Source organism: Anoplolepis gracilipes, chromosome 4 (assembly GCF_047496725.1).
Source record: "Anoplolepis gracilipes chromosome 4, ASM4749672v1, whole genome shotgun sequence".
Classification (NCBI taxonomy): Eukaryota; Metazoa; Arthropoda; class Insecta; order Hymenoptera; family Formicidae; genus Anoplolepis; species Anoplolepis gracilipes.
The window spans coordinates 13,393,832-13,419,900 of record NC_132973.1 but is presented as its reverse complement, the minus strand read 5'-3'; the positions used below and the strand labels follow the sequence as shown (position 1 = coordinate 13,419,900).

Sequence of the window (26,069 nt, the reverse complement as noted above, 5' to 3'; positions counted from 1 at the left end):
AAATTAAAGTATACTACAGAAATTTATACATTATACAAATTTATGATAAATAATACATATACATAAGGTATATATGTAGATGTTTATCATTAATTAATGCAAAAAATTTAATTTTTAAATTTATCTATATAACTTCCTTGATATGAACGTATATCGTGAATCAAGTTCCGTTAAGTTACGTAGATTCTAAAGAGAGAAGCCGTCGAAAGAAAGGAACATTTAGAAGTGGGGCACCTACATAACTCGCGTCGTCTTCGCGTCGTCAGGGTCGCAGAACGGAAAGGAGGGATGGTTACTTTGTGCGTAATTAGCCGTAAAAACATGAAAGCGCGTTTAGTTCGGAACATTTATCTTAGGTTTTCAGGCATCTTATCGGAACTTTCTCGATGCTACAATTAATTCTGAGAAGCGAATATACGTCGAACCTTGTTTTCACTTCTTCTGCGAGATTATGAATTTTATATTTGCTGTAGTATTTCGTTAATTTGCGGTTTATAATGCTAGCTTTATAAAAATTGCTTGGTAAATTGATGACGCACAATACTATTAATGGTTGAATCTTTAAATCTCACAACGCGTTTTCAAAACATAATATTCGAGATGAAATAAAAGGATATACATTAGCATTTTTTCTAATGACTGATCATGACGTCTCTACGAAAATGGAAAGCGCGATAAAATGGAAATCCGTTCTCCGCTGAACCGCAATAAAATTGCGCGCTATTGTAATATAACTGATGATTACCAGACTGCTCTGGTGCAACAATCGCTTCTTCGTCGTCAAGGGCCGTTACTGTCGTCGACATCGTAGCGTGCTCGGCTGCGAAGGCGACATTATTCTCGACCGCACTCTACTTCGTGTACAATTCAGAAATGTCATTCTCCCGAGACAGACCACGCTCATTCGATGTGTCGAAAGTCGAAGCGTTCGAAATTTTAAAAATTCTCTTTTCTGCCGCCACACTTTCCACATGTGTGTATACAGCACATTAACCGCACACAATGTCCTGGAAAGTCGTAACGAGATCGTTACGTTGTACGTAATGTACGTTGAAAACCATCAAAGAGCCGTTAATCTTTAGCTAATGGCGCGACATGACAATGGAAATACCGTCCCGTTATTTTACACGGATATGTGTCAACAAAAATGAGAAAGCAAAAGCAAAGTGTCCATTGATAATCAAACAAATCTTGAGGTTCCGCTGATATCATTGATTCGCAGTTATTATTGTTTGTATAACTAGTTAATGAAATTAAAAACCTGCAAGTTATAAAAATATACATGGTAACTTTAGGATTATATTCTTATATTTAGCATTATATTCTTTAATTATCTTGTCAAAATGTATTGCAAAAAGGAGACAGTTTATTTATTATTTTAAAAATATTAATTACTTAATATATCCAATTGTATATGTGAGAAAACATATTACGGCATATCATCCAAGAATATAACTGACATTAAAAAAATAGGACATAAATCATTCCTTTTCCTAGCTTTTTATATATCCAGCCATAAATAATATTATACCGCAGACATACATGGTTACTTACATACATAAATAATTGTGTGTATTCAAAAGACATAGTGTTCCAAAACACGCGTTGAATACTTTTACAATATCTAGATTTACACACAAAAAAGCAAACTTATATTATCAATAATTTAAGCGAAAATCAAGTAATTATTTTCTTAATATGTGTTACATATTTTTCAACTAATTATGTTTAACGATATAATTTATATATTATTGATTTTTATGGGAATTTTAATCCTGCAAGTAAATTTTTCAAATTTTCAAGATCGGCGCAGATCGGGAGCTATATTATAAAGATATATATTATATAAGAGCTATATTATAAATATTATATATAGCTAATTTTTATGTAGTTTGTAATTATGTGTAAGCCCGCAGATCGAAAGAAAAATATAGCATGTTATAAGCTATAAAATTCTGCTATATAACGCGCTTTTGACTCTGTTGCTACAATTTTATAAAATATAATAAAAGTAGCATATGCGTAGAATGCAAACGTAAACATATGAATATTTTCTTTCTGGTATACTTATATTTATATCTTATCGCTAGCTATAATATCGCATAAAAGTAACGCAATGTAGAACAGCGTTTAGTCTGCGACGGTCTCAACAGTTGTTCGTTTTTGTAACTTTTTGCTTAAAATTCTATAAAAACATAGGTATTATATTTGGATTATATATATATATATATATATATATATATATATATATTCCGTTTCTCTTTGTTAACTCTAATCATGACATCGAAGAAGATTTTAAAAAGGTAAAAATATGTAATAATTAATTGTTCGTCTTATTTTAACAGATAAAAAATTGCAAGTATTTTATTGTTTGTCTTATTTTAACAGATAAATAAAAAATTGCGAATATTTTAACATATCGTGAAATGACAAACAAAAAAATGTGTTTATAGCTTTTTCATATTTTACAATAATAAAAATCCTCCATTACAGATATTTCAGCAACATGGCGCCGAATTTATTTGGTAATTCAGCAACATTATTTCTCGAAGCTTCTCAACAAGATGTATCGCAGAAAAAAAATGTGACAGAAAAAACGACGACGCAAAAATTGCCGCTGCAAACACAAAACTCAAGGCCTAAGTATGAGTGGAAGATCGTTTGGAGAAATGTGATAGCTTTTCTTTATCTTCATTTTGGTGCGCTTTATGGATTATATATTTTAATAGTGGCTGCCCAATTTTACACATTCCTTTGGGGTACGTTCTATTTACATATCATTGAAGATATCTATTTAATTTTTTCTTTTAATTACAATTGATTAATTTGTGAGAATATATAATAATGCAAAACCTAGTAGATTTTTTGTGTTATGTAATTAATAGAAAAAAATAAAAATATAGTAATAATAATTGCGGATCGCTTGCAGTTTTAAAAGATCTCAAGACAATTAATTTTTTCTCTTAATTACAATCAATTAATTTCTAAGACTAAGTAGTATTTTTATACTATTATTATATATTTTTTCAGCCGTCATAGTTGCAATTTTGGGAGCTGTTGGTGTTACAGGAGGTGCTCACAGATTGTGGGCCCATCGGTCTTATAAAGCAAAATGGCCAATGAGAGTCATTCTTATGATTTTTCAGACCATGGCTTTTCAGGTATATAAGTTTTCCAGTTTTCCGTTTTCCAGCAATATTATTAAACAAATTTATTTATATGCATGTTAAAAAAACATTAATTATTATCCCGGTGTTTAAATATGTCGTATTAAAAAAAAGAAGATTTATCGTTTTTATCGAGAAAGCATTTAATCTTTTTAAGGGAACTATTATTACGGTTGTTATTTAATTATCTAATTATATTTCGCAGAATCATATTTACGAATGGGTGAGGGATCATAGAGTTCACCATAAATTCACAGATACGGACGCTGATCCGCATAACGCACAGAGAGGTTTCTTCTTTTCGCACATGGGTTGGCTTTTGATTCGTAAGCATCCGGATGTCATCAATAAAGGTGCCACAATCGACATGAGTGATCTCGAGAAGGACCCCGTTGTCGTATGGCAACGCAGGTACGATAATAACTCGTCATTAAAGAAGATATTGTTTTTTGATTAATGAACGAAATACATCGAGCAAGATTATTATTCGGCATCGTCGAATAAATGTATATTTTACAGACTGTATATTGTCCTGATGCCGCTTTTCTGCTTCCTATTACCCACCTGGATACCGTGTCACTACTGGAACGAGACGCCTATGTACGCGTGGTACGCCACCCTCTTCAGATACACGCTCTCATTGAACCTGACCTGGCTGGTGAATTCTGCGGCTCACATCTGGGGCATGAAACCGTACGACAAGTAAGCGTTTCAAAGATCCGATGCATCATGATTAATAATCCTGTTTCTAAGTGAAGATATGTTCACGTTTTTTTTTTTTTTTTTTTTTTTTTCGCAGCACCATTAGCCCCACCGATAGTTATACCGTCGGCATCGGCGCTTTGGGTGAAGGCTGGCACAATTACCATCATGTCTTCCCATGGGATTACAAGGCCGCCGAACTGGGCAATTATAGAACCAACGTGACCACCGCCGTCATCGATTTCTTTGCCTGGATCGGTTGGGCGTACGATTTGAAGACCGTATGCCACACTATGGTAAAGAAACGCGCTGTTAGAACAGGCGACGGCACGAGGTATGAGAAAATGGCCAACGATCACAATATGCACCATCATACGCACGAAGGTGCTATATGGGGTTGGGGCGATGCCGATATGGCTGCTGAGGATATGCAAAAGGTCGAGATATTCAACAAGGGCGACTAATAAGCTACGAGATCCGGTCCTTCTAGGTCGGATCTGCGTAGAACATGCATAGAATATTCGACGAAGTATATCACCGATCGATGATGTCAAATATTGATGACAATGGCAATAAAATTATGTCATTTTTTTCGAACCATTCCCAATGCAAATTACGCAAGCATTGAAAATATCACGTTTGCTATGACACATATGTGACGTTTGTTATGACCTTTTCTTTTTAATTATGTTGGAAAAAAAGATAATTATTTTATCCACATTTACCATAATTATTGTAATCTACAATTTTAATTACTTACGTATCATTTAATGAAATCGTATATTTTTATGATTATATGTTTCATATTATTTTTGCATTATAAATTACTCGTTTCTACGAGAAAATTGATTCTATAATCATTTTAAGCAAATTTATACAATATACATAAATATATAAAAACAGTATGTAAAAAAATCGTATATGTCTTATACATTGATTTTATCGATAAACGCGTCATAACAATTATCGAACATACACGTTCGCTGTAAAATTGTATTGCGCAAAATATCATTATTACATAAGAAATAGTCGCCCAAAGAAGAGTGATCAATCGCATTAATGACGTCAATTAATATTTATTGTATAATATTATTAATATGGTGTTACATCATTCCTCTCTTCAAATCGGCCGTTGAAAAAGTCGAATTCGATCAACTTACAACAAATGAGAAAAAAGAAATAAATTTTAAGACTTCTCAGATCTATCGGACTTCAGGATCGATCAATCGGAGTATTTTTAATCAGGTTAGATCTATGACATACAGAAAGCGCTTTTTACATCATTTTGAAATATTGAAATTGTTCTTTTAAAAAAGTTTGATTTTATTAAAAAATCAATTGAAATAATAAGGTTTTACAGAAAAGATGATTACTGTCGAGGATTCCGACTGGATTTATAGAGCTATTTTTTTATCTATGTATATCTTATTTAACTATTCATTTTAAAGGCTTGCTTTTTTGAATATCAAAAAATAAATAATTTTTATGTAATTGAACATAAAGATATTTTTCGAGAACTAAGCTTCTAACATGCAAGTAGATAAAATTTTATTCTCCGTTTAATTTCAAGCGGATTTTAATTTCGAGAATAAAATTGTGACTTGAAAATTAATTACATAAGCATCTAATTTGGAAGATTGAAAATTTCTAAACTTTATAATATTTATAATCTTCTCACCAAAGAAATATATATTTCAAATTAATCAAAAAATACACAAATAAAATACTGGGATATTCTACATGCTATCACAAAGTCGTCATATTCGCTCAAGAATAATACATACAAGGCGTAGCGTGAGATATTCAAAATCAATCTAATACGAGCGAGTCGCCCAAAATAATCGATCGACGATCCAAATTAGTGTGCTGGCGTTTCATACAATCATTATGTACCTAAAAATCAAAATTCATTTGTGGCCTTCTGAATGACTGACTTTAGGTCGTATTAGTTTGTATCGAGACTGTTTCAAAATCTCATCGTCAATTCTTTAATAACTACAACGCGAAAGAGCGTATGATCGATTTTTAACACTGTTATAATATTCGAGTAGTATAGTATAATAGAGAGCCTAAAATTAATCAATAATAAATGTGAAAACCAATGTTTATTACGCTTTATAAAAAGTGAAAATTATTAAAAAACGATAAGAAATTCGTAAATATATGAGAGACAGTTAACAATTTCAAGTTTTAATGACTATTGATCACGTAGAACGTAGATGAATAGAATAGTTTACGCATTAATTTTGTACAAGCGATCATAACTAGTAAACATTTATATCGTGTTTTAATTGACCTCTCTGATTTCTTTCAACATGATGATGACAAAGGTTCTACGTGGTACCGTGTCACTTTCGCTGTCGAGGTACTACGACACCGATCGTTATTTTTCTACGTTTCTCGTTGTGATTGTTACGAATGTATCATGATTAATAACAACTAAATAATACTAATGTAATGTTGCAAACATGAATAAGTGTATAACATAAAAAATATGCTTTAGAAAAATGCATCGAAAAAAAGGATAAATTATAAATTTACTTTAGTCTTAATTTTAGCACAAAATCTATGTTCTTCCTGCTACTATAATGCTGTCACTTTGGGTAGTATCATTTGGCATAGTCATATTTATCAATATTATGATAATATTAATATCACATCGCAGTAATATCTCAGTCGTAGTTGCGCGCGCGCAATACTATTTCCGTGTCGCACGTAATATAGAGATGCATTAGAAATCGGCGATTGGCAGTCGATACTGATATAATCAATTCAATAGATGATACGATGGCAATCAAACCGCCGTACGTTACTTATGTAATTAATTAACGCGCGATTCGAGAAAGCGGAAAAGGAAGAGAAATATTGCGCGACGCGGACCCGAATTTTAAATGTCTTCCGTATAATCGCCATATGTTGGATTTGAGTCCGATGGCGCGGCCTCGAGTAGCGATTTCACAAAGTGATCGTTACGAAAGTGCATAATGCCAATTGCGCGATACGCAATTAAAATCTGCATCGTTTTATCATAACGATTAGTTATAATGAATGAGCAAAATGTGAGCGTAAACCGGCCAAGTATTACAGTCACAAAGAAAACTATGACAAAGATTATATAATCTCGCATGGGAATGTCTTCTTAACATTCAAATAAAGTCACGTCAAATTTTACGAAATCTATATATTTGTAACGATATTTGTCTTGTATCCTAAAGATACGTAACATTTTGTAATTTATCTTTCTGACATTGAAAGGCATATTATAAAAAGAATCGTATAATTTTGTGATCAAGAACTTTGACTGTGCTAAAAATTCACAAAATTAATTCTGCCTTATACTGATCTTTTTCTATTTTTGTCTTTTGATTTATATTTTCGCGAATTTTTTTCGCAAATCTCTATACCATCATAAATAAGTAAATAACTCGATACTTGAACTTGTATTATTGTATCAGTAAACTCGTGCGCGCGTGTATCTACTTATATCTGTGATGACTTAGAATTCTCCCCTACGATTGAGACAACTATTTGATAAATTCGTAGATTATAACTGATCCAAATGCGAGGATCCCTGCGAGAAGCCACAATCTTAAATATCAATTTCAAGAGAATAGTACAATTGGTACTTTCGTTACGAATCAATTTTTTTAACACGGATCAGTAGTGTCTTATCAGTTTTAAAAGTATAGTTTGTAGGGGACAAAAGATAAAATCTTTTATAATATATATATAGGATAAGCATGTTGGAATGAAAGATACTTCGTCGTATTTACATTCTTGTTTCATATGTAGATTTTGCTAAGACAATATCAATATATTTATACTGTATTTATAATATAAATAAATTATTGTTATGACATACTAAATTTTGATATTAATAGATCAAATTCATACTGTCTCACGTCACATTGTTATGGTCACACACATATATTCTATAGATATAATTATTATATAATAGTGTGCATGTGTGTTTGTTTGTAGATCGATAAACTTATTAATTTCGTTTATGATGATTTAATTACTTATTACTCAAGTGTTGTTGCGCGTTTTGCAAAGATAATAAAATAACATGTATTTTCATTTTAAAGATCGCATAGATGGTGTGTATCTTTGGTACAGTGCTAATAATTACTTTATTTAATCGCGAAGATTCCTAGAATGGGTCGCACCTTTGCGACATTCGCGCGCGTTTATGTAACTTTGAATTGTGAAATTTCTGTTTCTAGAGCTTCGTGCTATACTCGCTGCATACCACCTGGAAAGTTTGATCGTGCGTTGCAGTATTTGTAATTCGCGATAACATTCCTGCGTGTGTGCAGTTTCGACAAGGTAATCGACAATGTTTGCCGAAAGTTTGTCATGAATGTTTTTACGATCCCCGCAATGGTTTTCGCCGGATATACGTAACACAAGTCGTTTATATTTTCGCAACTCTCTGTCTTTCTCTCTTTACACGAGAATCTATCGCAAAGATTTATAAGATATAAACGTTGCAGATATATACATTATATCCAATGACAGGTGACGAGAATTCACATTGATTGAGCAATAGCAACTATAATATTTCAAAACACTATAATTGCACAATTATCATGAAACTCTCATCAATAATGCAGTAACTTCCTGTGGCTATCTGATAATGTTTACGATTCGACAAGATTGCATAGATTTATATAATATTTATATACTATATATATGTATATATAATATATATACATATATATATATATATAAATTGTATATAATTGTATATAATTGTATTAAATATTTTTTATTTTGTTGGCATTTAAAATTAACATGAAGTTTTTTAAATTACAAATTTATTTTGTAAAATTTATTCGGTTAAAATTTTATTCTAAAATTTTTGTCATAAATAAAATATTATTCTATCATAATTCTTTTTTAATATATAATATATAATATGCGATGAGCAACGATATATATTTTCGTTCTCCCGCTTCATTCATATATGCGATTTAATGCCACAGTGCGGTGACATGAATGAATCAGGCGTTCATAATTAAGCTGTCGAAAATATAGTGTAGGTGCGCTCCACTTATCCACCTCGCCTCATCGTAGCCTCGTAGCGAGATCGCTAATTGCATCAATTTTGGCGAATGTTAATGAACGTATGCGTACGTGATGGTTAATTCGATTCAATTGCTCACGAATTCGAATGCAAGTCGGTCGTGTCACGCTGCGTCATGTCCAATTAAGAGCGATTTTCGTAACAAAATCGGCTCTCGTATGCTTACGTCAACGGCGGTTGGGCGCGCAGTTTCTATCGGATGATTGTAGGAAGAGGAAGAGATCCAAGCGAAACGGAATGATAAATTTTTAGTTAACAGACATTTCCGCGAAGCTTCGTGAGCCTTTTATTTCAAGGGTACTCTCGGCTGTGCTTAAGTGTATTGTGCAGCAAAGGAATTTATGCGAAGCGAATAATATAAGAAAAAATCGTATAAAAAAAATAATCGCAAATTGTAACTTAAAGAAAACAAAGAGAGAAGAGAGATTCCTTTCCAATATATTTTCCTACATTTATTTTCAACCGGAAAATGTTACAATGAGATCATTAGAGTCTGGAAGAATCTCCACGAGGGAAATGTGAGCTAAATTGTATGGGTAAAGGATGAATAAAAAATATTTCGAAAAGAAAATTCGTCGATTGATAAGATCGTATCTTCTTCTAATAATAGAAAAAGGGCAATTACGTTATAAATTAGTACTAGCAGCTTTGAGGAAAATGGAAATCATGAAAGGGATGTGTAAAAAGATAAATAATAATTTCAAGCATTCTGACATTGATTCTCAACAAAAAAAATCTTCTTTCACATATCTCTATTAATAATAATTTGTAGAACAATTAGCTGGATAATCAATAATGATTGAAAAAGGTAAAATTGCGAAGATTTACGTAAACTAATATATAATCATATCATAATATGTAAATCATTATCTTCTCTTATAATATTTCTACTTTTTTAACATTATTAATTTAAATAAAAAATTATACAGTATTAGTACTATTGTAGCAAAATTAGATTATAATTATATTGACTCTGAAAGTTGCGTTAAACTGAAGGACAAAAAAAAGTGAAAGTAGATAGAAATACTGAGTCTGAAAGGTCACTATTGATCAGACAGATCGCAAAACTCTTGGACGACATGTGACAATTTCTAGAACAAAGTGATAAGAGCAGTTGTAATCGTGAAATTGCATCGGTTTGGCGTGATAATCGTTATGCTGAAGTGAGTTATTGCGCGTCGATGAAATAATTCGAAAGCGAAAGTAGGAGAAGTCATATCGTGAAATCAAGAAAGTAAATGAAACAGACTTCGCATCATAATTGCGAATTTTAACTTGTAATTTTAAGATACGATCTGTTTCGTGACTAACACACTAGAAATATTACCTGATGCATTACACGTAATATTGCTTAATTGAGAGTGTTTAAATAAAAGTTTTACAGTTTTATTGAATATACTTTATATGTGCAATAGTTGGAAAAAGTAATTCATGAACGCGCGCGCATGTGTGCATTGTTTTTATAACAAGGGATTTAAACTTTGCGAAGCTGCTTATCTTTTGAATGAAACAATAATACAATAGAAAATTTAATTTTAAAAATATAATTTGTACACGTAATACGCGTGCTGTAAGTTATACATTATTCTAATCAATTACAAGTGCAATGAAGACATGTGATATCTTTTAATTGCGATAATTTATTTCTATAAGAAACCATTAAAAGAAAATAGTTTGTATCACCATTGCCTGCATTAAAGTATACGACGCGAAAATTAGATTAATAATTAAGATGTTATTAATAAATATATGCCCGAAAGTACTTATCAAATTAGATTTAGTATTGTTATCTTGTGCAGAAATGAAAAACCTATTCCAATCGGTTATATGTTATCTAACATGTAAAGTACCAACTGTGTAAAGTACATGCAAAAGTACTTATTAATTAATATTGTACATTGTATATGTTTATTCAAAATTATTAAAAATAATTTTATTCAAAATTAAAGTAAATTAAAATTGTAAAAAAATAAAAATTACTAAATTTTAAATCTGCATAATAATTAATAATTAGTTGAAAGAGTAAAAAGATTTTGCTGAGAGTAAATTTTTACTAAATATCGCACAGACATCTGAACTTTTCGGCTTGTATTAACCTAAATGATCTCCCTTATATCTTTGTGTGAGAGTGAAAAAGCGAGAGAGAAAACGAGTTCATAAAATCTTTATTTTATTTAAAATAAAAACAATATGTTCTTGTCAATTTAATTTTTTACGAATATCTTTTCGCCTCAACAAGTCTCATTGTTTTGGACAATTTAAAAATTCTGCGATTATTTTCCCTTTTTTACTTCTTGCTTCGTTTCTATAATCTTTGACAGCTACTTTAATCGTATTTTTTACCATTTTTTGTAGGTGTTAAAAAATCAGCTGTTTGTTTGACATTTGTGGTGAGTGCTACAAGCAGTTACATTACGCGGCACCTCTAGTCGCATGTTACCCGATGGATGATCATAACAAAGTCGAGAATCGGTCGAAAGGCGGCGCGCACCGTCCTGACGCAGCATCACCGACAACGACGACGACGATATCATTTCGTTATAAAAACGCCGCTCCCGCGCTCCTTTGCTTCGCCTGTGGCGCCTGCTTTGTGTTGAGTTTAATCTGCACCTGCTTAGCAACTTTGGTCGTTCTGTTGGACCAGGCTGTCGAGGCAACGAATTACCGATACGGTGAGAACGTCAAGAATTTTCTGTCGTAATATGTAATAATAATGTAACTTGTAACTTATAATTACGTCCACTTACCGATACTATCCGCATTTCAAACTCCATTCGAAACAACAAGTGGCTATGATCGTAGCGCGACTTTCACAAGGATATTTTGCACTCTATATTTACACAACTTGAGCTCGTATACAGTCTACAGCCAACAGCCAAGTGGCCAGCTGAGCGAGTCTCGTGACCACTTGGCGGTAAATTTAAAAATGTCTATACTTACAATTATTATTGTTCTTCGGATACTATTTTGAACATGAAAAAATTTTTTGTCTGTATTTCAGACTTTGTTGAGGCCACGTGAAAAAATTTAGTTGTAACCGTAAAAGCATAAATAAATTGACTAATCACAATTAAACATTTTACTATGTTGTGAGACGGCCTTATGGTTACTACCAAAACTCTTTTACGTGTCACGATCTTCAGAGTTCTTTGCAGACAAACAAACTACTTATTTTCTTATAGATAGAGTAATCTATTTTTCTCGATATATATCTCTTTTTAAAAAAATAAATAAATCTTATCTGCACAATTTTTTTAATCTACACTCAGGGCGCATATTATAATCCATTGCATTAAGAATTTATTATATGTTCAGAATTATTTTGAACTTGTTTCCAAACACTTTCAATGTAATTACTTGATATCGCTAAAGTAATTTTGTAGAAGAGTTTGTCAACAAGATTATATTTGAACTGTTCTATTGATTGAAGTGAATATTATCAGATCTGATCAATAAATCTTTTACAAATTAATTAGCGCAGTGGCGCTCTAGCTTTGTGATGCTTCGCTGACATAATCAGCTGATCAGTTGAAAGAAACTTATCGCGCGTCACAAAATACCTTGTAAATGACGGCACGTTATTTCACATGATAATTTGTGCATTGAATCGAGCATAAATGTCGTATCATAAACATTTCATAATGATCGTTTTCTGAAAATCGCTATTCTTCATGTTGCTTTTTAAACTTTTAAACTCGATCAGTAATCAAGTCTTTTTTAATCGTTTTCAAGTCTTGTTACAGACAAATCGACTTTACATTCCTTCATCAGTTGTGTCAACATGTAAGATTAGCAATATAAATAATTAAATTAAAAAATTGCCATTTATAGATTACATACTAATATTTATGTGTATAATATGTTATATATGTATATCTCTGGAGATAATATAAATGAATTTCTATTTTTAGATTCGAACAAACATACAACAATGGCTGATCCTGATAAAATCTTTAGATTGCCAAAAGAAGTCAAGCCTATACATTATGATCTCCTCTTGTATCCAAACCTTAAAGAAAACACATTTTCTGGAAAGGTCACTATCCTTATCGATGTGCTCGATGATAGAAGAACCATTGCTCTTCATCAAAAAGACCTTAACATTACATCTGTAGAATTGATAACTTATGGTCTAGAAGAAGATTATAAAATTGATATCTCTTCCATCAGCAAGCCCACAAAATATGAAATTTTTGTGATATCAGCTGAAAATGAGTTTAAATCAGGATTATATAACTTGAGTCTAAAATTTAATGGAAGCCTTAAAAATAAAATAGTTGGATTCTATTCCAGCCAGTATGAATACGACGAAGAAGACGATATGAAGAAGATACAACGATTGCTTGGAAAAGAATCAGCAAAAAAATTCAGGTAATATTGTTATTAATAAATAATAGACTTTTGTTATTGTACCAATGGGTATACGTTGCAATACAAATCAATTTCTACTTATGTCTGTGACAGAATGTATATTGAAATTATAATATTTTTTTTTGTACATTTTAATTAATAGATATATTGCTACTACCAAGTTTGAGCCAACTTATGCTAGACATGCTTTCCCATGTTTCGACGAGCCTAATTTTAAGGCAGAATTTTCAATAAAATTGGTTTGTCCTATGCAGAACTCCTATCATTCTTTGTCCAATATGGATATAGTGGTATGTAAATCTTTTCAATATTAATTATTGCTGCTTCCAAATAAAACAAATTATTATTAAGTAACTCTTATTGAGAAATTATTTTTTTATTTTAGGATGAAGAATATAATAACCCAGAAGAAAATCTAAAGACAACAACCTTTGCAAAAACTGTACCCATGTCAACATATATAGTTTGTTTTATTGTTAGTGATATGATTAAATCAAAAATGATGGCAAAGGGATTAAACGGCCGAGAATTTCCAGTCAGTGTTTACAGCACAAAACTTCAAGTAAAAGAAAAAAGAAATTTTCCTTTGGAAATTGGTGTCAAAGCTATTGAATATTACATAAAGTTATTTGAAATAGATTACCCATTACCAAAACTTGGTAAGATATATATTATATAAGAAAAGTATTTTATTTATTAAAATTAAATCAGACAGATATTGTTATGAATATTTAAAAATTTCAATTAGATCTTAAATTATTCTTTTTTCTCTTTATTATATATTCTCTTTTTTTTTTTATTATCTGCATAGATATGGTTGCTATCCCTGATTTTGTATCTGGAGCTATGGAAAATTGGGGTTTAGTGACTTATAGAGAAAAAAGATTTCTTTATGATGATTACAATAACTCCATTATTGATAAGCGTGAAACTGTTAATGTTATCTGTCATGAATTGGCTCATATGTGGTTTGGAAATCTCGGTAAATATTTGCATATATCAATCAATAATAACTTACTGGAAATATAAAATATATATTTTTTTAGTTACCTTATCCTGGTGGAATGATTTATGGCTTAACGAAGGTTTTGCTACGTTTATGTCATTTAAGAGTGCAAATGAGATTTTACCGAACCAGAAATATGTTAGTCTTTTGATAACAGTCTAAATTAAATATTAATGTAAATAAATATTTCAAATGTAAATATTCATAAATAAACTTTCTTTTCAGATCGAACAATTTTCTGTTGATGTAATGCATAAAGTGATGATTACAGATGCAAAATTGAGCTCTCATCCTATAATTCAAACTGTTGAAAATCCAGATGAGATAACATCAATTTTTGATGAAATTTCTTATAAAAAAGTGATTATAATATATTATTTAATATTAATTTTATACTTGTCTCTGATTAGTTTTTACTCAAATTATTGTTCACTTTTAGGGAGCATCTATAATTCGCATGATGGAAAACTTTATTGGACCTGATGTTTTTTATAATGCTATCAGTACCTATTTGAATAAATATGCATATCAGAATGCAGAAACGACGGATCTCTTTAATATTCTGCAAGACGTGATCGGAAGCAAACTGAACATAACAGCTATAATGGATACTTGGACGCGACAAGAAGGCTATCCTGTTATTAATGTACAAAAAGTTGGAAATACGTATATATTAACTCAAAAACGATTTTTGGACGATTCAGATATCACCTTTGATCTTTCAAAATCGGATTATAAGTAAGTTATTTTATTTTGAAATAGTAAGAAAGACTTGTTAAACAATCTAAAAATAATGTTACAACTTCCTTGTTTATAGATATCGTTGGACTGTCCCTATCACTTATATCACAAACAAAAACGAAATACCCACTCTTATATGGTTTGATAAAGATGCAGATAAAGGTACAAATTCCGATTTTATTTTATAATTTACATATTATAAAAGATGTTTTATTCCTTTTCTTATTTATTCCTTTCTCACTTTGATAATTAAGTAATTATATAAGTAACTGATTATTCTTTCATGTTTTATTTTATAATTTACTATAATATCCTATAAAACAATATTAAATATTAAAACTTTAAATTTATAATTTTTAACCATTTTTTTAAATATTCTTATTAAATATTATTATATTAGTTATGATAGGAGTGTTATAGTCTTATTCCTTAATTTTGTATTTATGTCAATTTTACTTGGACCTAACTTATTCTTTGTATTGAAAGATGTATAACTTTCAAGCAGTATAAAATTGTCATTCGCCTAACCATTTATCTCTTTCTTTCTCTATATAATTTTATATTTTACAGTTGTAATTGAAGTTGATCAACAAACTAAATGGATAAAACTTAATGTGAATCAAGTTGGTTATTATCGAGTTAATTATGAAGAAGAATGGAAAACATTGGAAGAGCTGCTTCAATATCATTCCACAGTAACTATTTACTATTTCATATTTAATATATTCAGCAAAAGAATATAATTTGTGTGTAGATCGACATAATAATTAATAATTTATGTTATCTTCATAACTTCTTTTTTAATTAGAAACTTTTGCGAATGTTTCTTACTACATCTTATATTATTATTCTTTCTTTCTATTGTATTGTAGAGATTATCGATAGCGGACCGAGCAAATCTTTTGGATGATCTCTATAGTTTAGCAGCAGCCAACGAAATAGAATATTCTGTTGCACTGACCATAAGTTTGTTTATGCTTCCTCAAGAATACCAAGCTGTTCCATGGGCAGTCGCGAGTTCGAAAATAACGGCAATATATAGCTTGTTAAGAAATCTTCCACCGGGCTCTGAACGGGATAGAGCTTTCTCTACTCGAAGTCAATTTCAGGCAATACATCAGTTAAAGTATTATTTTCGAATACGAAAGTTATTTTTACACACATATGTATATATGTAATATATTTCCAGGCTTTCGCAGTAAAAGTTGTAGATGATATTTACAATGATGTAACTTGGACTGTCGATGATATCGTGGAAGACGCGCCGCTCACAAATATTGATAACAAACTGCATATAACGGTACTTGAATATGCATGTGCCATGGAGCACAAGAAATGCTTAATAGAAGCCGGACGCATTTTTAAAGATTGGCTCCTTGAGAGAAAAATACTGCATCCTGACATTCGCGAATTGGTTTATTACTATGGTTAGTCTAACAGCACCAACAAAATGCTTTATATCATTCAATTATCAAAAATATTAATCGGAATACAAATTTCTCATTAGGTATGCGCTATATTTCGCAAGAAGATCAGTGGAAGGTAATGTTTGAATATTTCAAAAATGAAACCGATCCCATAGAGAAATATAAACTGATGAAAGGATTAGCAGGCATAAAAAGTACCAACGTCTTAGAGGAGTTAGTACACAATGCACATTTTTTATTCAAAATAATTATTCATATATTTATGGTCAGAATCATATTAATTGTATTTTTCTTTTTCTATTAGATATATCGAGAAAGCTACCGATGAAACAATCGTTCGCACTCAAGACTTCTTGACATGCTTGATGTTGATTTCCGAAAATCCCGATGGTACATTACTAGTGTGGAACTGGGTGCGCGATAACTGGGAATTTTTAGTGCAAAGATATACATTGAATGACCGATATCTCGGTCAACTTATACCGGCCATTACAAAATCTTTTGCCACACAAATCAAATTAGACGAGATGAAAATTTTCTTTGAAAGATATCCTGATGCCGGTGCCGGTGAAAACAATCGCGCCAAAGCTCTTGAGACTGTCTCGTCGAATATTAAGTGGCTTTCTAGAATTGCCCCTGAAATTAATAAATGGTTCCACTGGGCTTTTGATGAAGGACATATGTTTATTGAATGAATACACAGACAAAAAGCACTAAAAAATATCTCAATACATCAGATAGCATTTTGAAAGAAGGAATTTGAAGTTTAATAACACTGCGCGCATTGAACTTCTTTTTTGATTACCATGGCAGTGTAACTGCATTAAACAAAAACATCACTCTGTATCAAGTGTAAAGCATGTTTTTTATACAATATGTTTATGTACAATATCTTGTACTCAAAAATATACACAAAACTTTATTAAGTATAATTTTATGATTAAATATAATTTCGATATATCGTTAATTAATCACCTTAAGTTTTCTACCTTAAGTTTTGGATCTAAATTGTCCCATAAAATGTCTTACATGAAAATTCCTGAAGGTCGAATCCATTATAAGATTGAGATTATATTGGACTCTATTTTTCTTATAATTGGTTTAATGTACATTCGATTGGTCGAGTATTGCCGTAAATAGGGTAATTTAGATCACAAGGATCTTAATTTATCGTGATATAACACACGCGCAAAAACTTTGCGTGATTAGATCTTATTTTTAATATTTTATATATTTTCTAGAAAAATTCTTAATAAAATAAAAAAATATAAAGATCCAGTTTTTACATGAAAATTCTTTTCAAAAATTTATTTGTGCGATTTTATGGTTCTAGTTTCGCGTACGCAGGACAATTTTTTATTCACAAAAGAAAGGAAAACGATTTGTCTCGTTACTTTAATTTTTTCCAACTTTTAGTAATAGACGAGAATAATATGTGCGAAAGCAGTATCATTTTTGTGAAATAATGGTTGTTCGACAGTAATAAAAGAATTTTTGGCACAACTTTCCGAAAAATGCGACAAAAATTATACAGATATAATTTCTTGTATTATCAAAAGCTGCGATTTTTCAATTTCAACGAGATGAAACACGTGCACGTAAATCCGAAACATAAAGCAGACTCCAAATCACATCGTATGTATAGATTTAATATGACACGTAAAAAAAGAATATATTTCCAACGCTGACGCGAGGTTCGGCAAATGTTGCTGATTAAGTGACTAATTAAAATTCTGCAAATTTCATGCAAATAATAATCGTTTTTAATCGGAATAATATATCATGGAAAAAATATCTTTTTTATTCGCACATGCACATTCATAGGCACGTGCTTGCAATTTTTTTATTGAAGAATATATATATAGGTATGTATGTGTTGTAGCTTATTCATTAATAATAAAACTATGTACTTTTTGTATTCTCTATATAATTCTCCACAATATTGATTTAAATTTATATATAAATTTTTTAATGTATTATATGACATTTCTCTCAAAATCTTCTTTTGTAAATTTTATTTTATTCAATAAATTTATCACTTTTAAATTATTTAATAATATTATGAAATGCAGCTCTCCATACCTTATACTTGTTTTTTTTTATATTGATATTTTAGAGAGCTTATTTTTATCGATTTTAATATTATTGTCTTTTGATCCGATTATATGATTGTAAGGTCAAATTGCTAATTGTTTAATTTACGATTTAATTGCAGATTATTTCTTCTATAGTTCTTTATGCCGTGAGAAAATGTTGAAAAACATGACAGTTCTACTATGAGCTATGAATTATTCATAAAACAATGAATCCATAAATTGAAATTATAAATTAATTTAAAATCTAAAACTTTAAACGTAGAAGCATCAAAATGATCAAATAAAAATACAGTTAACTTTCTTGTCAAATGAAAATGTTATTTTGTAATATTATTTTGGCAATTCCTAATATTGTCTCCAAGATATATAGTTACATTTCCGCAGGTAATGCTAATTTTATTCAAAAGCATATTGTTTAAGATGAAAGAAAAATGTTAAAATAATAAGATTGCATCCAATGTATAAAATATTGCTTTTAATTGTAAGATGCTGTCTAACGAATAACGTATCGATTAATAATTATCAATTAACAAAATAAAAAATGATTGATTAATATGTTATAATTCGATATTTATAATATAGTACATACTTTTTTACTCTTTGCAATTATTATATACATATATATATAATCATTATATAAATCAATTCAAAATTAATTATTTATTTTTTAAAAAGTAAGTATTATTTTGCATACACATTAAAATAAAAATTAACTTCCTATTATTATAATACAATTACAAGCAAATTTATATATTTATTGCTCTCTATCTCAATTACTCTAATAAAATATCTTTAAATGAAAACGAAAAGTTCTATAAAATCTACAACAAAAATTCTGCGGTTTATTTGCTATAGTTTATTTATAATTAAACGAAACACATGGGATCGTATCCATGGCATGCATGCTAGTTCCAGTTTACGAGACGAAAAGCTAAGTCGTTTCACTTTAACATCGTGACTTTATTAAACACGGGCTTTATTAAACTTCTTGTCTAATCTCTAATTTTAAATCAAAACCTTTTCAGTAGCTTTCTATATTTGTCATCTTGCCCACTAATTCCTAGAATTCCATTTCTTCTGCAACTCACATATTATAATCGGCAGAGCTGGCCAGTGTCGAAAGTTCATATGAGGGAGGGTTTCTATTACTGTCTCCTACCATTTATATGTTTTTATCACTCTCTGCTACACAAAAAAAAAGCAAGCTCACATTTAAGAAAGTTAAGATATTTCGCACAGAAAATAAAGCGATCAAATCTCTTGTAACAATTTAAATTGAAATGTCATTTTCGCGATATAATATTACTTGCAAATCAAATACGCATTTTGTTGGCATTTCTAGATATTATGCTTGTATGCTGTTATTGTGAAATTTATGAAATGTACAAAGCTCTCCTTTGAGCCATTGCATGCTTAAAAAAGACTCATCGTTACGATAAGCCGAATATTTATACTTTATATAATTAAAATGCGTGCAACGCGTGTAAAATCACATGCATGCAATTCCATTTTACGGAAGTCGAGAAGATTTAAAGTGACGATTCGTCTTGTTATAGAATGTATGGTCATTTATTTCAAAATATAAAACTTAATAAAAAAAATTGCTGTTCTAAATTTGACTTTTAAATTGGAATTAATAATGGAGCAAATTTAAATTTAATTTTACGGTCGCAATAAAAGAGAGCTCAACTTTTTGACATTTTCAAATTTTAACAAGAAGTGAGGAAACGTGAAATCATCGTTTTGGCCAGATATGTCTTTAACACAGCTTGAAATTTTGTACAACTTTTCCGCTCATATATTTTACCGAATGGTTATAGCGGCTGCCATCATTTCCGCCCAATAAAAAGTTGCTAGTTTGTCATCGATTGGCGTCTGTCATATGCAAGAAGGGTCTATCTTTTATTAAAGAACGAATGTCACATCAATTTTAAATGATCGCATTAAGAATCTCGCTTCTACCAAAATTTGCTTCTAATAGCGATAGAATTTCTGACAAATTCAAAGTTAATTTTTTCTTAACGAAAATATATCATAAAATTTTTGAGTAATTAATAAGCATGTAAGAGCTGCTACAGAAGCGTAAATAAATATAATTTTAGAAATTTTAGTTTTTCTATAATTTTAAATTAATCGCAAAGTTATTAAGTTATTAAGTTGCGTTTATTAATTACAAAAATCTCTAATATCTAAGATTGAAAAATAACACAGAAAAATTATGAGCTTTCTCTCTCTTTTTCTCTTATGTAAAGAGTTATGTAAGAGTTAAAGAGTTTAACATCATCTGGCTGATTCTCGATAGAAAGAAAACGTTTATATACCTTCACATAATAACTTGTTTACTCGAACAGATTCGTGCGAATTTAACAGTCTTCCTACGAGCGCACGTGTATATTGTTAATTATTGTCAGACATATTATGGAATCAATCATTTGGATGATTAAGTATTTATTGACTTTCTGTGCAAGCAGCATTTAATTAAATTTTTTTCTCATCATGATTAATAAAAAAACTGGTACATAAATAAAATATTTATATATAAATATAATAATATTATTTTAAAATTATATACGTTATATAATTATGTGTACGTAAAAGTATATGTATGCGCATAATTCATAAAATATATAAATGTACCTCAAAGTTATTTTATCAATTAAATCAATTATTTTTACAAAATCTTTTCTTAATTATGTATATTTATATATCGTAAAGATTTTATTTTAATTATAATATCTTAAAATATATATATCACAAAAACATATGTTATATATGTATAACAATTATAGAATAAAGCTTTCGTAGCTTTAGAACGTTATATATGAATATCAATTATATATATATGCATAACAATTATAGAATGAAGCTTTTGTAGCTTTAGAACGTAGAATGCAATGCAATTAAATTGATAAATTCTGTTCGTAAAATCCTTTGTATCATACGGATATGTATCTACGATTAGTTGGTGCGTATTCTCAAAGAAAATCATGCAATTCTGCAAATAGGAGTTTCAAGCACATCGTAAATGTACGCGTCTAAAATAACTTCAACTCAATTAATGTATATGTACACCTAGACATGATCGAGCTACATGTGTGTTAATACTTTAGTATGTATAATAATTTATATAATCTAATCATGCGTGGCACTTGAGTCTACGCTTTTTTTTTTTATTGACGTCGCAACTACGTGCCCTTCAAATGCGTTCGTGCGTCACGTACTTGTGATTATGATCGAGGCACAACGGGGGTTGAATTCAGTAGACCGAAAGATTGTGATAAGCGTAAAAAAAGAATTATGAAACAAGAGGAACTCACCGCTCACTGTCAACAGCAATTAATGTCAACTATATAATATTCTTTTCTCTGCATTTTACGAAAGAGTTTCTAACAATAAGTAACCAAAAAGAAAACTTGGCGAAAGGATTAAGATTCTCCTCTTCCTTGGACATATATTTCATTTTGCTCACAAAACTATTATCCCGGTTAATCTCTCGTCTTATTCAATTTGCAATCTTGCAAACTTTCTTTATTCCAAGTGAAATATTTAGTGCTGATGCACACTAACTTTAGTTCTGATTCACGAATGTACATTCGAGTTTTTACATCTCTGATATCCTCCCACACATTCATTAATTCGGTCATAGTCGTTTGATCTCGTACCAGAATGTTTATTCAACTCTTGTAAAAAAATTCTCTGAAAATTCCCTGATCTTCCAGATATGTGGTTCAAAATTCCAAATAATAGAATATTTCCTAAAATAAATTTTTTTTAATGTACGTATTTTCTAATGCTTTTCACTTATATAATAAGTATAAAGTCACGTTTCAAGTGCTAGATTTACAAATGGACTGAAAAAACTGAATAGTTTTCGTTATGATAAAAATTTTTAACTTTTATAACATTTTCATTTTTTATCATTAAAAATTAAAATAAAGAATGTATGTACTATATTTAATATTTTATCAAGACATTGAATATATAAACAAAAATAGATATATCTTTATAATTTATAATATAAGAGCAAAATTATCCAAGAAAGAAATTTTTTAAAAATTTTCTCAATAAAATTCCATGAGAATTTCCTTATTTTTCAAGGTTTAAAAGAATTTCAGATTTTCCATGTTTTTCCAGAGAATATACACCTTGCGTACCACGTGGATTTCGCTCGATTTACTTGAGAGTTTGCCTTTCGTATCAATTTAAAAATCGAAGACATTGCTTTAGCTTCTCTCAGCAATTCATGAGCAATTCCTACAATTGTTTTCTATAGAATTCGCAAATAATCAATGGAAAAGAGGGAGATATGTCGATAAATATATTGATACAATCGACCGGTCGGATAATCCTACAGATGTAGCCAATGACTTTCGAAAGATTCGGCGATCGTAAAAGTCGATGAATCATCGGCGAATCGTCGTTATTTATTGTCAGAGAAACTTCCGGAGAACAGGTCTTTCTTAAGAAATGCTGGTATATATTGTCCTCCAAAACGTTCGATAATTTTATTTAGGAAAACAAGCGTGAATTACACGACCGATAACAACGAGATAATCGTCCTTTTATCCGTATGAAAAATTAAATAAAGTCTCACAAATTTTTTCCTGCCCGTCAAATTGCGGAAGGAATACTTGAAATTCATACTGAAAAAAGAAATGCGAAGACATCGGGCTTCGATTTGTTACAATCATGCAAAATTATAAGCGCGAAAAAATGAATAACCATCTTATGGATCAGTGGATTTCTTTCTTCTCCTTGGAATTCCTTTTTCGAATTTGAGTAATCTTGATCTGCCTAATGATCATATACTATAGTTGCCTAATGATTATGTACTAACAAAAATGCATAGCGTCTCTCTATATGAAGTAATAATGTTTTGCTACAAAGCTTCGCGGAATTCTTGAAGGCGCAATTTGCCTCGAGCACAAGGAAAATTCTCGTGATCTACCCGATGAAGCTTCGATCAAACTTCCCTAATAAGATAATGAAAGAAACATTACACGTGTCACGTTATATCGATGTAATGATAATCATGAAAAAGAAAAAACTAAACTAAAAAAAACAATTTGCGCAGAATAGAGGACAGAATCAATATTGGGAAGCATTAAAACAACATAATAAAATGACGAAATAGACGTTCGTTCATTTTTAAGCACACTTGACAAAAAAGTTGTCGCGAACACCCATTCGAATGCACTTTTCATTCGAATAATTGCAATTATCCAGTTTAAGGTCTATAAAAAAGTTTTACTAATTGAAAGTACAATTTTCTTCTAAGTCTAGGAATAAATGTACGCATAATCTGTATATATTATATTTACCTGTACACGATAAGATACGTACAATAGTTCATTCTCCAAATCTATTACCAATATTTTTCTCCATTTTTCTCGATTTCATTATTTTAATTTTTCTTTTATTTACGGTTTTATTACACAAATTAATGGTGTCAAACTAAATAATTTGATACAAAGAAAAATATTAAAGATGATCTGACATAAACGATAGAGATAGCTATGATAAAATAGTATCAAAAGTGATAAAATGTATTAATAATAATAATAATAAGTTTTTAACAATAAAATCAAAGTTATTAGAATTAATACGATTTACAAGCTAATAAGCAATTTATTGGAATTTGTCTCTCGACAATTAAGAAAGCTTCATTGAGAGACTTCTGTTAATAACAATATTGTCTTTAATTAAATTAATTGAAACGATCAGACATATAACAGGCATGTCATCCTCATTATAATGATCAATTTTAATCTTCAAATTTATAAAGTAAACGGTTTACATATTAGGTAATATAATTTCAAACATTTCTCGAATATAACTTCCCTAATATTATCTTCAACTTGACGTGAGCAAGTAAGTTTCGAGACATATGTGATACAAGATGATTAATAAGCATAGTTTACATTATGAAGCAGATATAACTCTCTACAAATTACAATAAATAAGTAAGTAATAATTTATTAAAGAACGATTATTTTTCATGATTTCTTCGGCGCAAACTAGAGATAATTTCGTATACGTTTATCTTATAATTATCTTATCAAAATTACAAAAAATATATGATCTGGAAATATATAATTTGTAATTTAAAATTATCAATATTGAAATTTTTGCTTAACATAATAAAAAATAATAAAATAACTCCTGACCAAAAAACATTTAAAAAAAGTTAAATTGAAAAGAGATAAAAAAATAAAATAATTAAATTGAAAAAGGATAAACACACTTTCGAGACATTGCTTTCTTTTTCTAATTTTGGCGCATTAATTTTTTTTCTGATTGCTACCAGAACATAAGATATGCACAGTTCATATTTCCTACATCTCGAAACTAATATATGTCGCGTTGCTGGCTTTAGCACACCTCTCTCATAATTTCTCCTTCAACGAAATGAATGAATCACGTCACCAGACAACGTCACATCTCACGTCACAGAACAATTCTGAGATTTTATTTTTACGATAGGTAGTTCCAATCATTCTCGCGTGTCTTCAATAGTAAGGTTCGGGAACGAGAACTGGAAAGGCGTGGCGATCTTTCAACGCCAAAAACATACGACACATTTTTTATGTGGGTGCAGTTCTATTTTCTATTTTATTTCTATTTCTTTTCGACGAATCAAAAATTTTCTGATAACAAGATAAGACCAAAAATATAATACATGATAAAATAACATAATTATATATATATATATTTAAATAATAAAAAGTTATATAGTTTTTTATAATAAATTAATAATAACGTTTGGCGATAAGAGCAAGATGAATACGTAGGTTAATGTTATAAGTTGTTTAATAATTCATAAATACATTGTAAATCAAATTAATATTTAATACTGATATGTTACATTAATATTTGAAAAGTCATCTAAATTAAAGAATGTGCATACATTTCTATCCCCATTTGAGATTCTCTTCAGTGCGATAATTTGACATTTGATACATTACGATAAAATTGCATGACGAAGGTGTGATGTGTAATATCTTTTATAACAATTACCTTCCTTTTATATGATTTTTTATATATTAATTGTTAATATGATTTATATATAAAATTCTGTTTTTGTACTCTTTTAACTGTTTCTCTTTAAATTTTTAAATTGTGATCGACTCAACCGAGAAAGCAGAAATATTTTATGATTTATCTCTTAGGCTACAACTTGTCGGATAAGATTAATCTGTTTGTGTCAATATAAAAAAGAGACAGAAAAGTGTAAAATTCTATTCACGTAAAAAGTTTTGTCGATCTTCCAGACTAAGTGAGTAGTTTTTATTCAGTGTATGCAAAGAGGGAGAGTTAGTTCCATTCTTCCTGCGGATTGAGAAGAAGGTTTCGTCTCAAGTAATAGACATACATAAAGATGAAATTGCGAAAGAAGTCCAGGTGGATATGTCATTAAAAGAGAGAAAGAGACTAACACAGAAACAATAATAGAGATTGAAAATTGGATAC

General features: G+C 29.9%; 2 protein-coding genes and 1 long non-coding RNA gene across 8 annotated transcripts in view; 2 read left to right on the top strand and 1 right to left on the bottom strand.

Annotated features, from left to right (window-relative positions):
- Positions 1-7,730, top strand: part of LOC140665315 (acyl-CoA Delta-9 desaturase) — a 35,946-nt gene extending 28,216 nt beyond the window's left edge. For 4 of the 5 annotated variants that reach the window (XM_072891272.1, XM_072891276.1, XM_072891275.1 and 1 more), the window contains 5 exons: positions 2,494-2,759; positions 3,031-3,161; positions 3,373-3,578; positions 3,687-3,869; positions 3,967-7,730. In XM_072891272.1, coding sequence (XP_072747373.1) covers positions 2,494-2,759; positions 3,031-3,161; positions 3,373-3,578; positions 3,687-3,869; positions 3,967-4,333 — 1,153 coding nt within the window. In that variant the 3' untranslated portion in view covers positions 4,334-7,730. Of the gene's footprint in view, positions 1-2,254; positions 2,304-2,493; positions 2,760-3,030; positions 3,162-3,372; positions 3,579-3,686; positions 3,870-3,966 lie in introns of those variants that run through there. The other variant, XM_072891273.1, reaches the window with a different exon arrangement.
- LOC140665317 (uncharacterized) lies at positions 3,370-12,100 on the bottom strand. Its single transcript, XR_012046583.1, has 2 exons — positions 11,706-12,100; positions 3,370-11,603 (listed from the first exon to the last, which is right to left on the bottom strand). It is a non-coding gene; the product is annotated as an uncharacterized lncRNA (long non-coding RNA).
- Positions 11,402-17,453, top strand: LOC140665314 (aminopeptidase A). 2 transcript variants are annotated; one of them, XM_072891269.1, is made up of 15 exons: positions 11,402-11,630; positions 12,691-12,741; positions 12,870-13,329; positions 13,472-13,619; positions 13,715-13,988; positions 14,141-14,311; positions 14,376-14,473; positions 14,561-14,695; positions 14,775-15,073; positions 15,153-15,238; positions 15,647-15,771; positions 15,949-16,185; positions 16,266-16,503; positions 16,584-16,716; positions 16,808-17,453. In XM_072891269.1, exons 1-15 carry the CDS (start codon positions 11,402-11,404, stop codon positions 17,196-17,198), a joined length of 3,075 nt encoding a protein of 1,024 aa, XP_072747370.1. In that variant the 3' UTR covers positions 17,199-17,453. The 2 variants fall into 2 exon arrangements, with proteins under 2 accessions (XP_072747370.1, XP_072747372.1); XM_072891271.1 differs by lacking the exon at positions 12,691-12,741.
- The last annotated feature ends 8,616 nt before the right edge of the window (positions 17,454-26,069 follow it).

Excerpts from the sequence above, each read along its gene's own strand:
- LOC140665314 (XM_072891269.1), top strand. The coding sequence starts at position 11,402 with ATGGATGATCATAACAAAGTCGAGAATCGGTCGAAAGGCGGCGCGCAC. Across the intron at positions 13,330-13,471 it reads GAATCAGCAAAAAAATTCAG|ATATATTGCTACTACCAAGT; the intron begins GTAATATTGTTA and ends TTTAATTAATAG. Across the intron at positions 16,717-16,807 it reads AGTACCAACGTCTTAGAGGA|ATATATCGAGAAAGCTACCG; the intron begins GTTAGTACACAA and ends TTTTTCTATTAG.